The sequence below is a fragment of the Dipodomys spectabilis genome, unplaced genomic scaffold (genome assembly GCF_019054845.1).
Source record: "Dipodomys spectabilis isolate Male_0828 unplaced genomic scaffold, ASM1905484v1 ptg000163l, whole genome shotgun sequence".
Taxonomy (NCBI): domain Eukaryota; kingdom Metazoa; phylum Chordata; class Mammalia; order Rodentia; family Heteromyidae; genus Dipodomys; species Dipodomys spectabilis.
The window spans coordinates 13,110,941-13,126,758 of NW_024870840.1; the positions used below are offsets into that span (position 1 = coordinate 13,110,941).

General features: G+C 36.7%; 1 protein-coding gene across 3 annotated transcripts in view; it reads left to right on the forward strand.

The window, feature by feature from the left end:
• The window catches only part of LOC122119294 (PARP1 binding protein), a 49,183-nt gene that overhangs the window by 31,887 nt on the left and 1,478 nt on the right, over positions 1-15,818 (forward strand). For all 3 annotated transcript variants that reach the window (XM_042693364.1, XM_042693363.1, XM_042693365.1), the window contains 3 exons: positions 2,240-2,423; positions 5,292-5,470; positions 6,396-6,480. In XM_042693364.1, the coding sequence (XP_042549298.1) occupies positions 2,240-2,423; positions 5,292-5,470; positions 6,396-6,480 (448 nt within the window). The remainder of the gene's footprint in view (positions 1-2,239; positions 2,424-5,291; positions 5,471-6,395; positions 6,481-15,818) is intronic.

Consider the following 15,818-nt stretch of genomic DNA (forward strand, 5'->3'; position numbering starts at 1 on the left):
AACAAATGGGGCAATGTCATTCTTTCTGATGGAGGCATAGAATTCCATTGTGTATATATACTACATTTTCTTGATCCATTCATCTACTGAGGGGCATCTGGGTTGGTTCCATATCTTTGCTATGGTAAATAATGCTGCAATAAACATAGTCGTGCTGGTAGCTTTTAGTGTGGTCTTGTTTATGATCATTTGGGTAAATGCCCAAAAGTGAGATTGCTGAGTCATAGGGGAGCTCTATGTGGAGTCTTTTGAGGAACCTCCATACTGCTTTCCAAAGTGGTTGAACCAGTTTACACTCCCACCAACAATGCAGTAAGATTCCCTTCTGTCTACATCCCCTCCAGCACCTGTTGTTATTAGAGTTCTAGATTATAACCATTCTAACTGGGGTAAGGTGGTATCTCAGTGTTGTTTTGATTTGCATTTCTTTTATGGCTAGAGAGGTTGAGCATTTCTTTTTTGGGGGGTGGGGGGGTCTGGTTGTGGACCTGAACTCTGGGCCTGGGCACTGTCCCTCAGCTCTTCACCTCAAGGCTAGCGCTCTACCACTTTGAGCCACAGTGCCACTTCTAGCTTTTTTTTCTGCTTATGTGGTGCTGAGGAATTGAACCCAGAGCCTCTTGCATGCAAGGCAAGAGCTCTACCACTGAGCCAGCTTCTCAGCCCAAAGTTGAGCATTTCTTCATGTGTCTATTGGCCATCCTTCTTTCCTCTTCAGAGAAGTTTCTCTTTAAGTCTTTAGCCCACTTATTTATTGGGCAGTTGTTTCTTTGGAGATTTGTTTTTGGGGGATTTAATTTTTTAAGTTCCAGTTATATTTTAGATATGAGACCTTTGTCTGTTGTATGGCTAGTGAAGATTTCCCAATCCTTTGGCTTTCTATTGATCTTGCGAGCTATGTCCCTTTGCCATGCAGAAGCTCTGCAATTTCATGCAATCCCATTTGTCCCACCTTTCTTTGATTTGTTGTGTTTCTGGATCTCTATTAAGAAAATTTCAGCCGGTGCCAAGGAGACCTAGGGTTTCTCCTATTCCATCGGGTTTTGTTATTTTTTGAGATAGTGTTTTTCCTTTTTGGCCTGTCTGTCCCATCTGTCTGGAACACTGTCCTCCTATTTATTTTTCCCATAGAATCTTGGATCACTGGAGTATACCATGCCAAGTATTTTTCTGAGATGATGTCTTGACAAGCAGATGATAGCAGTTATTAGATGAGCTAATGATTGGTTCTAGTAGCAAATTATATCAGGTCATACCTTGTTCTCATTGAGTGCTGTTCAGCACTCAAGGAAACCTGAAGGGATGGCATCTCATGACTTCTAAAGAAAGTCCTCTTCTCTTGTCAAATACCTCTAATTTCTTCCTTAGAATGAGCCAAGATCGTTCCTCCTGTATATTTCTTCCATTGGTCCCAGGCCAATCCTGGGGCTTGGTAACCCAATGTTTTCGATTTCAGACCAGATTTAAAGAGGCATTAACTTTCTAAAAACTTTTGTCTATTGGATATAGTTGGTCCAGTCTTTGGTATCCTTTGTGTTAGTACTCACTTGCTTAATTTCTTTTTTCATATAAATAACCCTTAATGTAATACACTTCAGTAAGGATAAGTATTTCAAATGAGTCACCTTCTTTCTCCTCTTTTCCCTAGCCCAGAACAGCATGTATTTTAGGTCAACCTATTTAACCTTTATGAGACTCTTGTCCGTGATTTAGAGGTAATAATAATTTATTGAATTGGTTCTAAGGTGAATTAACATTCTCAGTATTCAATGGGGATTTTTCTGTTTGTTTTTAATCTTTGTACTGTTTAAAGGTTAATGATACATATTTTAAGTGTATAACCAGATCTGATCTATTACTTATTTCATATGTAACTAAATTATTCCTTTTATGTTTCAAATCAAAAAGAATGTAGGCATGGTGGAATACTTCTGATTCCAGCACTTGGGAAGCAACATAGAAGGATCACAAATTTAAGGCCAGTTTGGGCTATACAGTGAGACCCTGTCTCAGGAAAAAAAAAAATGTCAAGAAATCAAGAAAGAAATAATTTATTAAAATGATACATTTTTAGAAAAACTTCAAACTTTTTATTTCTAAGAGTTTCCATCTTTTACTATTCAATTTGCAAGATCAAAGCTTGAGTCTTTGAAAGGTGTTGATTAACACTGAGAATTATGCTTTCAAGGTCATGGGTATTATCATTTTGCAGCAAAGTAAATCTCATTTCTGTTTTCAGCATTGCAGGGGGTCAGATACTATCAGTGATAAAGATGAAGCTGATTAAAGGCCTGAGCAGTGGGAATCCTTTCTGTAAAGCAGTTGAGGAAGTTGTTGAGGAATTGGACTTAAGGATTAAAAATATTATCAGTTCTCAACAAAGCGGTGTTGCTGTTAGCACCTCAGACATCAGTCCTGCTCGGGTAATTAGCTTTTTGCTCTTCTTTGTCCTTCTGTGTAAAGCATTGTCTCTTCTGTTTATTTTAGAAATGGTTTGTGGTTGCTACTGAAGTCAGGAGAATATGTTTCCTGTGTTCTAAGATGATATTGAAAATTTAATTTTCTCAATAGGGATTATGTTCAACTTTGATAAGTCAGACCATCCATCTTTGTGTGAAATTGTTTGTTTTTGTTAACAAAAATCATCATATAATCTCCAGCATCACTTTTAAACACCAAACACTTTTGAATTCTTAGTGGATAATAAAGTGTTTTGGGCTGCTTCTCAATAAGTAGGAATATAGAACAACAGTAGCCCTGTTAGACATCATTTCCATTCAGCAGTTTACTTTTCTTTTGTTGAACTCTATAACTGCTCCTTCCATTCCCGGACTCTTACAGTCCAGTTTTTCTCATACTTGTCAGTCCTTTCACTGTATGTTTCTTTCTTGCTTTCCTTCCATAGATAGTCAAATTAATAGATTTAAAGCATTACGGAGAAATCCACTACCATGACTTTATTAGCTTCTGAACAGAAGTTTATGATATGCATCAGTCTATTTTTTTTGCAGTTTCTTCAATTAATAAAAAATCCTTTTAGCTAGGTGTCATTATGATAGACAGTGTATGAAGAAATATTTTTGCTTTTTATTAATTCATTCACAGTCCTTCATGATCATTTTTAGCTACATTTTATTTTTAAATAAAAATGCATGTTTATTTATTTATTTGCTGGTCCTGGGGCTTGAACTCTGGACAGAGGCTCTGAGCCACTTTTGCTCAAGGTTAGCACTCTACCACTTGAACCACAGGGCCACTTCCAGCTTTTTCTGTGATTAATTGGTGATAAGAGACTCAGGGACTTTCCTACCTGGATTGGCTTTGAACCCGGCTGGCTTTGAACCATGATCCTCAGATCTCAGCCTCCTGAGTATATAGAATAATAGGCATGAGCCACTGGCACCTGGCAAAAATGTATGTTTTTAGTGGTGATTTAAAGCTGTGGTTTGGATGGGGATTTTTGAATTTTATCCCATTTATTTCATGTATGTTCTTATTTCTGTGACTACTAGCTTGGCTTAAATGACAACCAGATTATTACTGTATGAATCAGGAAATGCAGTCTCTTACATTTTCTAGCAGAAGAAATAAAGATACAAACCACCTGTTTCTTCCTGCTTATGTTTTCTACCAAATAAACAATCTTGAAAAACCTTCAAATGATGCTCAACGGAGTTAGTATTCAACAATGTGAATCTCTCTGGTACTAATGAAAGCTAGGTGTTAGGTATACCAGATTATGATAGGCAGTTAGTGCTAAGTGATTACATTATAGTTTACCTGGTGGTCAGAGTCTGCCAGATAGAGAAAGGAGGCCAGGACCATGTTAATAAAAGCTGAGGAATCAGGTTGGGAAGGTGGCTCAGTGGTAGAGTGCTTGCCTTGCATGCATGAAGCCCTGGGTTCGATTCCTTAGCACCATATAAGCAGCAAAAGCCGGAAGTACCACTGTGGCTCAAGTGGTAGAGCACCTGTCTTGAGCTGAAGAGCTGAGGGACAGCACCTAGGCCTAGAGTTCAGGCCCCACGAATGACCAAAAAAAAAAAAAAAAAAAAAGCTGAGGAATCTACAATAGAGGGTCCAGAAAAATGCAGCTTCAGTATCTAGGCACAGTGTTCATTTAACCTGTGGATAAGGCACTGTCATTACCACTCAGTTTTGCTATTGGGTTTATCTTAAGCATTTCCCTATATTTAGCTATCTGTCTGTCCATCCGTCTGTTTCTCTGTCTATATCTATCTGTCTACTGATTAGTTAGTAAGTTATTATTAAGCCTAGCAGAATTTCCTGAGAGTTTGTGTATACATGTATCTATGTGTAATATACAGCACTCCCTTTAAATCTGATTTATCTCTATCCTAGTTGAAACCTTTTCATTTTTAAAGTAGTCCATTGCAGTTTTAAAATTTGTTACAGCCCTGTCTTTGCATGTGTTAATGTTCTAACCCTGAAATATATTTCATACATTGCCATCATTGACTTTTCTAAAACCTAAGTAGCTTTATTGTACTTACTTCATAAAGCAAGAGATTTTTAACCTTTGTAACAGATGGATTTACAACCTTTTTATTTGATACACAAAGCTTTTTCAGGATCATCTCACATCACTTCCTCCCTTTTACCATTTATTCTGACACATTGCCTTCCTGCCTCAGTGTTATCTCCACCCTGTGGCCTTCCTTGATTTCACAGTACACTGTTCATTCCTTTTTGGGACCCCCACTGCACCTGTGTAAACTTATTAGCAATATCACTTAGCTTATTGCAATGGCATTTTTAACTTATTCTTCAAGAAGACTGTGGGCTCTTCAAAGGCAGTGCTCTTCTCTTTGCCTTTGTAGCTTGAGCTTCAAACATAGTGGTTGGGACGTGGAATGTACTAACCAATCATTGAATGACTAAAAATCAGTTTTTCATTTTTGCATTTGATTAGATTTTATGAATCATCTATGGGGTTAATAATCAGATTATCCAAACCCCATCTCCATTTGCTATATGAGAAAACAAATACACAGAAAGATTGAGTCATGTGAATGAGATCACATAGCCAGAAAGTGCTAGATAGTGACTCAACTGCTAATGTTATTTTGACAAGAACCTAATGTCTTCCTTGGATGATACTGGTTTTTGTGCATCTGAAAACGGTAAGGTTGATGGAAGAAAAAAATAGCGGATTTTCTGCTTCTTCAGCAACAGAGGAAGGAAAAAAGGCACATGAAATGGAAAGGTGTGGCTGATTTTTCTAGGCAAGGTGATATAGTACATTTACTGAAAATTGCTTTTTGTTTTAGCCAAAATCATATGCCATAAACCATGGTACTGCATACAGTGGTAGAGATACCGTGAAAACTTTGTTAGTTCTTTTGGATGAAGAAGCAGCCAGTGCTCCTACTAGTAACAAAGCAGAGCTCTTATATGATGATGAAAATACAATTTATCACAGTGGAACTTCTATTCTTACACTTTTTAGGTACGTAATGTGGAAGTTATATGTGTATAGATGTTAACTGTAGAGAATCATTGGGGAAAAAAAAGACCTCATTGATTTGTTTAGACATATTTTTATCATGTTTAAGTGGGTGTGCAAAGGGTTACCATTCAACAAATCATAAGTATGATGTACAAATTATAAGTGTAATGCATCTTGATATCACCCTTTTAATTTCCCCCCATTCCTCCCAACTCAATCTCCCGTCAGTTTTCCCAGATTCATTGGATATACGCTGAATTTTATTACTATATTCTCTCCTTTCCCTCATCATTGATTTTAAAAGCAGTATATACTTAGGATAGGAAACTTTTGAACTACAAAACTTACTTAAAGGGAGATGGAACTTGACATGCAAGAATGCAATATAGATGAAAAAGTAGTCTCTTGTGAGGATATGGCAGTTGTTTGGGTTTCAATCTTGTTTTTATCCTTGTCTTTTGATTTGAGAAAATATGTACTTGCTTCACATACATATTTTGGTCACATACTCTAAATGTTTTCACTCATCTGAGTTCTCTTAACAACGCCTTTTGATAGTATTCTCACTTAGTAAGTGAAGAGTTAGACATGTGAAAGAGATAATAAATATGATTTCCAAAAGTGCTTGAGTTAACAAGTAAGGTTTTTTCTCCAAGTCTGAGACCAAGTAGACTCATTGTTATTCATAGGTGAGGGCTTGTTCTTCACAGTTGATGCCTTCTTGTTACCCCATATGAAAGAAAATAAGGAAGGAGAAAAAGCCAAATATGCTCCCTCAAGCCTTTTTTAAGGACATTAATTGCATTCATGGAGATTTAGTCTTTAAAGTCCCCATTCCTTAATATTGCCTTGGGATTAAATGTTAACATACATTTTGGAGAGACACAAATATTCAAATCATAACAAGTTTTTTTTTTTTACATAGATCTCCCACACAAGTGAAGGTTAATTCATCCATGAAACCCCTAAGAGAACGCATCCATAAGTCAATGCAAGAAGAAAGAATTAAGGTACAATTTAATTCACTGTCATAAAAATAATAAACATTGTTTTGTTTTTTAGAAGAAGTAAGCATATAAATATAAATCTGTGTTGGCTATTATACAGTGCATATTTACACAATAAGAATGAGATGGAAAATGAGTAATGACAGTTGGCATACAAAAGCTTTCCTTTTATATAATCTTGATTGATGTGTTTCTGGCTACTTCATCCGTTGGATCTAAAAGAAGAAAAGAAATCACTTTTCTATTGTAAATGTTGAATAAATATCTGCTGAATGAGTGAGAGGGAAAATTAAGAGAACATGGCCTTCTTATTTTTGTTTCTAGTACTGAAATGGAGACTATGATTTTTTTTAATTTAAATTTTATTGTAAAGGTGATGTACAGAGGGGTTACAGTTATATAAGTCAAGTAATGAGTATATTTCTTTATGAACAGTGTTATCCCCTCCCTCGTTTTCTCCTACTTTTTCCCCTGCTGACCCTCCTTCCCCCCCAAGTTGTATAATTCATTTCCAACATAGTTTCTGGTAAGTATCACTGCTGAATTGGTTCATCCTTTGTCCCACTATTTCTATCACTATAACAAATACTGGGATAATCTACTTGTAAGTCTTATTTTGTTGCACTTTCATGATCGGTTGGCCCTGTTGCTTGCCTTTGGGCCTATGATATAGGTGACAGATACAATGTCAGGAAACATGCAGCAGAACTAAACTGTTCAGCTCATGGTCATGGATTGAAACAGAGAAGAAAGAACTAAGGTTCTACTAGCTCTCTTAAGGACATACAGTCTAATGATCTTTTAATGACTTTTCATTTAGTCTGAAGTAAGTTTTCCTATTCTTAAATGAAATATTTGTGCCTATAAATAGTTGATAATAATATTTCTTTAACCATTTAAAAATTTCTTGGTCTGAAGTTTTGAAAGAATGTATATTATATTGAGTTTTTACTATTTGTTAGATATATAGTATAAGATGTATGTAGGGTCGGGCACCGGTGGCTCACACCTGTAATCCTATCTACTAAGGAGGCTAAGATCTGAGGATCACGGATAGTTCAAAGCCAGCCCGGCCAGGAAAGTTTGTGAGACTCATCTCCAGTAAACCACTAGAAAATGGGAAGTAGCACTGTGGCTCAAGTGGTAGAGGACAAGCTCAAGCTGAGGGATAGTGCCAAGGCTCAGAGTTCAAGCCTCATGACCGACACGGGGGGGGGGGGTGTGGGGGGGTGGGGGGGGGAGGGGGGGCGGGGGATCATGTATCTTAGGAGTCATTAATTTGTTAAAATACTTGAGGGGGGGGCGGGGGATCATGTATCTTAGGAGTCATTAATTTGTTAAAATACTTGCATAAAACATAATTATCAAACAATTACTTCAAACAATTACTTGTCCTAAATCAACAAAAAGGAAAGCAGTAATTTTTTTCCTATTTGTTTTCCTCTTTGGAAATTTGGTTTTGCTTAGCAAAGCTTTTAGTTACAACCTGTTTATTCTATATACTGCAAGCTCTCGCAGTTGATTTATTGGTAAGTATCGACTTTCTTTCGTTATTGGTTGCTGTAAATGCCTGTGTATTCTTAATCTCCAAACATTCCCCCACCCTGAATAAAACTGATAAAATTATAGGATGCCGATGATTCACAGTTAAAATTCTAGCTACAAAGGAGGCTGAGATCCAGAGGATCGTGATTTAAAGCCAAAGTAAAAAAGGACCAAAAAAAAAAAAAAAATCTTTGAGACTCCATTTCCATAAAAACTGGCAAAAAACTGGGCTGGAGCTGGCATTGATTGCTCATGCCTGTAATCCTAGCTGCTTAGAAGGAGGCTGGTGTCTGAAGATTGAGGTTTGAAGCCAGCCTGGGTAGTCTTAGCTCCAATTAACCACCAAAAAGTTGGAAGTGGTATTGTTTCTCAAGTGATAGAGCACTAATCTTAAGCAAAAAAGCTCAGGGACAATGCTCAGGCCCTGAGTTCAAGCCCCAGGATCAGCACACACACACACATACACATAAATGTGAGAAAATAAAAATTAACCAAAATAATCATTAAGAGTGTTTTGAATAATGTAATCTAATGCAATGAACTTCAAAAATGACAGCAAAGGAAAGAAGCTGAAGATTTCACATCATAACTTAGAAACCTAATCTAGTTCTTGTCCACTGTTAAAGTACTAGTGAGTTAGTAGAATTGAGAACAGCTAATATTTTCAAAGTCACAGGAGAACAAAATGTGGGTTCTTACTTTTTTTTCTTATTAAAGAGAAAAGTCTAGAAGTAGCAACTGGATAGTAATGTCAAAAATGAACTCTAGAATTTACACATTGAGAGGAGTGCCACACACCAAATTGGAGAAATTATCCAATAGTCTACTTCAATTTGAATGCTACGGTCTAACAATATGGTATCAACCTTCTTTGTCTTTGTTTTTGTATCAGACCTTGGGCTTGAACTCAGGTCTGGGTCACTGTCCCTGAGCTTCTCTTTGCTTAAGGCTAGCGCTCTACCATTGGAGCTACAGTTCTACTTCTGGCTTTAGGGCAGTTTATTGTAGATAAGAGTCTCATGGACTTATTGCCCTGGCTGGCTTTGAACCCTAAGATCTCAGGCTCCTGAGTATCAGGATTACAGGTATGAGCCACTGGTACCTGGCCTTATCATCAATCTTCTTACAGTATTTATATATGTATATAAAATACACAGTAAATTCCCAGAAGGGAATGCATCACCCAGGAACTTTTTTAGACTGCTCAATCCCCATATAAGCTCTACTCCAATCTTCATCATTCCTAAGGCTACAGAAAAACGAAGCACCTTCCAAAGTGTCACTCGAGGAAGAAAATAAGATAGACTTCAGTATTCTATCTTATCTATCCAACCTTGGAGATTTCTGTCTAACTAGGATGTAATAGATCATTGTCAAATACCATTTTGTGATGACAAAATAATAAAAGACAGATATAATTGAGGAAAAAAGCAGAAGTTTAAAGACCTAGCAGGCCTATGGGAGAAGAGAGGTGTAAATAAGCTAAAAAATCTGGAGAGGGTGGAGTCCTTCTGAGAGGAATAGTCCATTGTTGGCCATTTGCCAGTATTTGCCAGCCTTGGATATAAGCTGAGGATTGACATGGGCCCACATAAAGGAACTCTACTGACAGAGAAACCAACAAAGCTTTTGGGTCTTCTGAGAGATTGGCAACTGTTTCCATATTTCAAGGTGCCTAAATAGCAGTGCCAAGTAAATGTAGCCTGAATTTTTTTAAAAACTGTTTGGAAGGAACTGAACCTCTTTATAGTGGTGTTTAAAAGACAAAGATCTATTTGAGAGTTGGACTTGCTTCAAAAACAGGACTGGCTTCCTTTTTAAAGATACTGCCACCGTGATTCACACCTACAGATCTAGCTACTTGGGAAGCTGAGATCATTGGGATTGAGGTACAGGACTGGATTGGGTCTTGCCTTCTTTCCATGAAGGAAAGAATGTATGGAAAGAAGGCAAGACCCAATCTCAAAAACATCCACAAAAATCAAGGCTAGAGCCACAGTAATAAGAGCATCTGTTTAGCAAGTGCAGTTCCCAGACTTCAAACCATAGTATGTATATTTGCCACATTTGGAAAATGAAGTGTCATGGAGGTCAAAGAGCACCTTGCACAAAACATTGAGACAAACAGATTGACCCTGACGAAGGCATTAGAGATTTCCCCCAAGATTTTGATTGAAAGCTGAGGAAGACCAACATACCTAAAGGAGAGGTGAGACCCAAAAGATGAATGAGTTAACCATGTGTATCATGTGGTGTTTCTACCCTCTGTTAAAGAGATATATCTTTCTGCATATCACTTTTGACTTATAAGTTTTTGTTTACTCATGTTTTCTGTCCTTTATAGCTTTTTTTCCCCCTGGCATATACTTGTTATACTGTTATTGATTTACTTCATTAATTCACTCCATCCAGTGGCATGTATAACCCATCCCCATACCACTTTCCATATAAAGCCTCTGGGCCTAGACCAAGAGTCCAGCATCAGTGCCCAGGGATTCAGAAACCTTGAGCAAAACCTAAGGGGGTGGGAGTCGTGGTCTTTTGGTAGGCATATCTGAGGCCTTTGAACTTCTCACCCTGTTAATGGGGTAGCCAGAGTGAGCCACCATTGCCAAACTCTTAGGAATTTTACAATTTATGGAGCTTGGGTTTAGTTGGGAGTAGACAATCATCACAAACAAGTGGATTTTATGGTATCTTCCAAGGTTATAAGTGCTGTGGAGACAAAGGTGAGGGAAGGGTCTAAGGTGAATATATTCCTTGCATGTATTCTGATACTTTTCTTTTTGGTGTTACTGGGATTTGAACTCGGAGTCTTGTACTTGTTAGGTGCTCTCCCATGTGAGCCATAACCCCAGTTCTTTTGATTTAAAATAGGATGTTAAATAGAAATCTCTTTGAGAAGGGGACATTAAGCAAAGACTTGTCTCATTTTTTCAGGAAGTAAGCAGATTCTCTTTTATAGACAACTAAAATTAAATTAATTTTTGCTGAAGTAAGATAGTTGGAATTTTTGAATCTACTAAGTATCAAGTATGTATACTATACATTTTATATTTATCCTCATTAATCCTTGTTCAACACTTGAAGGCATTTGTTGTCAGGATTATAGAGTTTATATAAGAAGCCTGACTTTAAAGTTTAAGCTACCTGCAAAAGTAAATAAAAGTATAGTAACTGTAATGAAGTAATCATAAAATTATAGTGATACTACTTAAGTTAAATATTTTTTTCTGCTATTTAGTAAAATAAATAGAATTTCATGGATAAAGATATGGATGGTTTTATATATGCATCAATTCTTACACCATTAAAGATACTAAACCTCTGCTCTTTTCAACATTTGATAATGTAAGAGTGAGACAGGTTAATAAGTTGGGGGTAATTTTCCTTTTTCAAACTTATTAATGTATTTATTAGAATAAAGCAGGCTTAGAATGTTCTTTTTTTCAATAGAGCCAACTAAAAGTGTCTGTGACTTTTCAATGTTTTGACTCATTCATCTTAATTTCACTGGAGTCAGGCTTTCCTGTGTGAAGTACTATTTTCCTCAAACTGGGAACCTACTAATAATTTCAATTTAATAACAGCTTGTGGCAAAAGGACTTTTCCAATTCTTGGCAAGTTTGAAGTTCATTGCAATTTTACTGTGGATAGAAATCTTTCCAAAGGGGGGAAATCACTGTACAAAGGAAAACTTTTAATCTATCTCTCACATGTGATTTGAACATAAAATGATTTTAACAGCCATGTATGAATCTGGACATTATTCTTAGTTACTTCAAAAGCACTTTCAAGAGGGAATTGTTTTTGCTTATTTGTGATTCCAAATCAAATACACAGTAAGATTTGGAAAAATTGCAACAGGAAGTAATCTCAATTTTATGTAGCCACTAATCTTGAACAGAAAATTCAACTTTTATGAACAAAGGAAAAGCAGTCTCTTTTAAGTTATAAATACAAGGCAGTGTACACATTGTATTAATGATTAAAATGAAGGACCTGATTAAAAGTTCATTGTCTGAACTGCATTCCTGGAATTATTTTGAAATTAACCTAGTCCTGAAACATGTAATATGACACATTACATTTTGTAAGAATACCCACTTGTGTAAGTTATTACACTAATAACTATAGAGTGACCACATTATATCTTGAGAATTTATAAAGCCTGATTATATTGTTTTTTTACTTTATATATTTATGTATGGATAGTAAAAGGTAGATAATCGAGTTGCTAGATAATACAGATAGTGCTAGAAACCAGGTCTTTGTACTGAAAATCTGGTGTTTTTCCCTTCATATCATCTTGTCTGTCTTCTTGTGTTGTTTTGTTGCCTACACATTATCCTGTTGGCTTCATTGAAGTTCATAATCCATTAAAAATCCCCAGTTCTGTTTTTTCTTAGGATGAAAAATTTGTATTTTTCTCATTGTGTTTATTGTGTCTTATGTAATATGCAATGAGTGAAAATAATGTGTAATTACTGAATACATAACCTGACATTCACATTTTTTAATTAAGAAACATTCAAAGTAACATTCAGCACAATATAATTATACTTTGAAGTGTTAAAAGGATTTGAGGTGACTTCAAATTACTTGGAAAATTATCCCCATTATATCTGAATGGTTACAGTCCAACTATAATGGCTGAAACTTGCATTGGGTGTATAGGCTACTTAATTCTTACCTATTAAACAACTTAATGGCTTTATATTTTCAGAATACATTTTCAACACTACTTTTTTTTCTTCTTTTGCCAGTCCTGGGGCTTGAACTCAGGAACTGGCACTGTCCCTGAAGCTTCTTTTGTTTACTGGCACTCACTTGAGCTACAGCACTACTTCCAACCTTTTCTGTTTATGTCGTACTGAGGAATCAACCCCAAGACTTCATATATGCTAGGCAAACACTCTATCACTAAGCCGCACTCTCAGCCCAGCACTACTTTTAAGAAATATTTATTTTTTATCTTTAAGGTGTTATATAGAGGGATTACCATTTCATAAATCAGGTAATAAGTGCATTTCATTTTTTGGACAATGTCACTACTTCCTTCTGTTTTCCTGTTTCTCCCTTTCATCCCTGTCCACAAGCTTTCACAGATTAGTGTATATTGAATAGCATGACTGCATTTGTTCACCTTTCCTCCCTCTCTTTCTGAGTTCTCTTGTCCCACTAAATAAATCCCCCAAAGCAAAATCAAACACCACTATCACCACCACCATCAACAAAAACCCCATTTCTATTCCTGAAATTCATTTCAATAAATAGTATTTCAGATGTTTAGCAAAGTACATCTTTGTGTTCCTTCCCTAAAGGTATCCTCCTTTATTCTGACAGGTATAAGTTATCATCTCCAGTTATATTTTAGATATAGCTTCCACACATAAGAGAAAATGTGGCCAGGCACTGGTGGCTTACGCCTGTAATCCTAGCTACTCAGGAGGCAGAGATCTGAGGATCACGGTTCAAAGCCAGCCCGGGCAGGAAACTCCGTGAGACTCTTATCTCCAATAAATCACTAGAAAATCGAAAGTGGCACTGTGGTTCAAGTGGTAGAGCACTCGCCTTGAGCTGAAGAGTGCGGGGACAGTGTCCAGGCCCAGAATTCAAGCCCCACAGCCGACAAAAAAGAAAAAGAAAGAAAATGTGTACTATTTGTCTCTCTGAGCTTGGCTTACCTCATAGCATGATTTGTTCTAGGTCCATTTCCCTGTAAATGATATAATCTTATTATTCTTTCTAATAGATGAGTAAAATTCCATTGTGTATATATACCACATTTTACTGATCAACTCATCTGTTATAGGACATCTGGGCTGTTTCCATAACTTGGTTATTGTGAGTAGTGTAGCAATGATTATGGATGTGCTAGTGTCTTTACTATATCTGGACTTGTAATGTTCTGGGTAGATGCCCAAGAGTAGTGGTATGGCTGGGTCATGGGGAAGTTCTATGTTTAGTTTATTGAGGAACCTCTCAACCACCATCCAGAGTAGTTGTACTAGTTTACATTTCTACCAGCAGTGCAATAGGGTTCTCTTTTCCCCACATCCCCTGCCAGCATTTATTTGAATTCTCAATATTGTCCATTCTAACTGGGGTAAGATGGAATCTCAAAGTAGTTTTGGTTCGCACTTCCTTAATGACCAGGGATGCTGATCATTTCTTCTATTTGCCATTCTTACTTCTAAGAAGTCTCTTTTAAGCTCCTTAGCCCATTTATTGATTGATTAATTAGTTTTTTTGTGGGTGTTGAACTTTTGAGCTCCTTGTATATTTTGCCTATTAGGCCTTTGTCAAATGTATTGCTGGTAAAGATTTTCTTTGTCTTTTTTTTCTTCTTTCTTTCTTTTTCTTTTTTTTTGTCAGTTGTGGAGCTTGAACTCTGGGCCTGGGTGCTGTTCTCAGCTTTTTAGCTCAAGACTACCACTTGTGCCACAGCACCGCTTTTGGTTTTCTGGTAGTTAATTGGAGATGAGTCTCATGGTCTTTTCTTCCTGGGCTGGTTTTGAACTGTGATCCTCAGATCTCAGCCTCCTGAGTAGCTAGGATTATAGGCGTGAGCCACTCTTGCCCGGCAAGATTCTTTCTTTCTTTCTTTCTTTCTTTCTTTCTTTCTTTCTTTCTTTCTTTCTTTCTTTCTTTCTTTCTTTCTTTCTTTCTTTCTTTCTTTTCCTTCCTTCCTTCCTTCTTTCTTTTCCTTTCCTTTCCTTTCTTTTCTTTTCTTTTTTGATCCAGTATGCCCCTTTTTTTTTTTATTGTCAGGGCAATATACAGAGGGGTTACAGTTACATAAGTAAGGTAGTAAGTACATTTCTTGTCAAACTTGTTACCCCTTCCCTCATTTTTCGCTACTTTCTCTTCCCCTTCCCCCCCCCCAAGTTGTACAGATCATTCCAACACATTGCCTTGTGTATATTGCTGTTGCATTGGTTCCCCCTGTCCTTCGTCTCACCATTCTGTTGTTCCCCTTCCCTTCTCTAATTTAGATAAGTGTACATACAATACCAGGTACTGAAATCAAATACAGTGACAACATGGGATATGCCATAGGGGAAGAACATACAAAAGAAACAAGAAATCACATAGTATATTAAAAACAACAGCAACAACAAAGAAAAACCTCTTGTGTCCATGTCTTGGAGTTCATTTCGCTTAGCATCATCTTATATGGTCATATGTGCATAGCTATTGAGCTATTCTGCTCATCTGCTCAGATTATCCTAGAATGTATACTATTTATTGCAAATAAGGGAAACCATAGGACCTATGTTTCTTTAGGTCTGGCTTACTTCACTTAATATGATTTTTTCCAAGTCTTTACATTTCCTTACAAATGGTATGGTGTCATTCTTTCTGATAAAGCATATAATTCCATTTTATATATATATATATATATATGTATATATATATATATATATATATATATACACCAATATATATGTATATGTGTATATATATGCTGGTAAAGATTTTCTCCCGGTCTGTTGGCTGGCTTACTAGTTTCAACACTATTTTTTAATAGCCTTATTTTATTTTATTTATTTATTTATTTTTGTGCAGGGCCTGAGGCTTGAACACAGGGCCTAGGTATTGTCCCTGAACTTTTGTTCTCAAGGCTAGCACTCTACCACTGGAGCCACAGCCCACTTCTGGCTTTTTTTGGTTAACTAGAGAGGAGCCTCACAAACTCTCCTGTCCTGGCTAGCTTTGACCTTGATCCTCAAATCTCATCCTCCTGAGTAGCTAGAATTACAGGCATGAGCCATGGCCCTTTTTAATGTTTA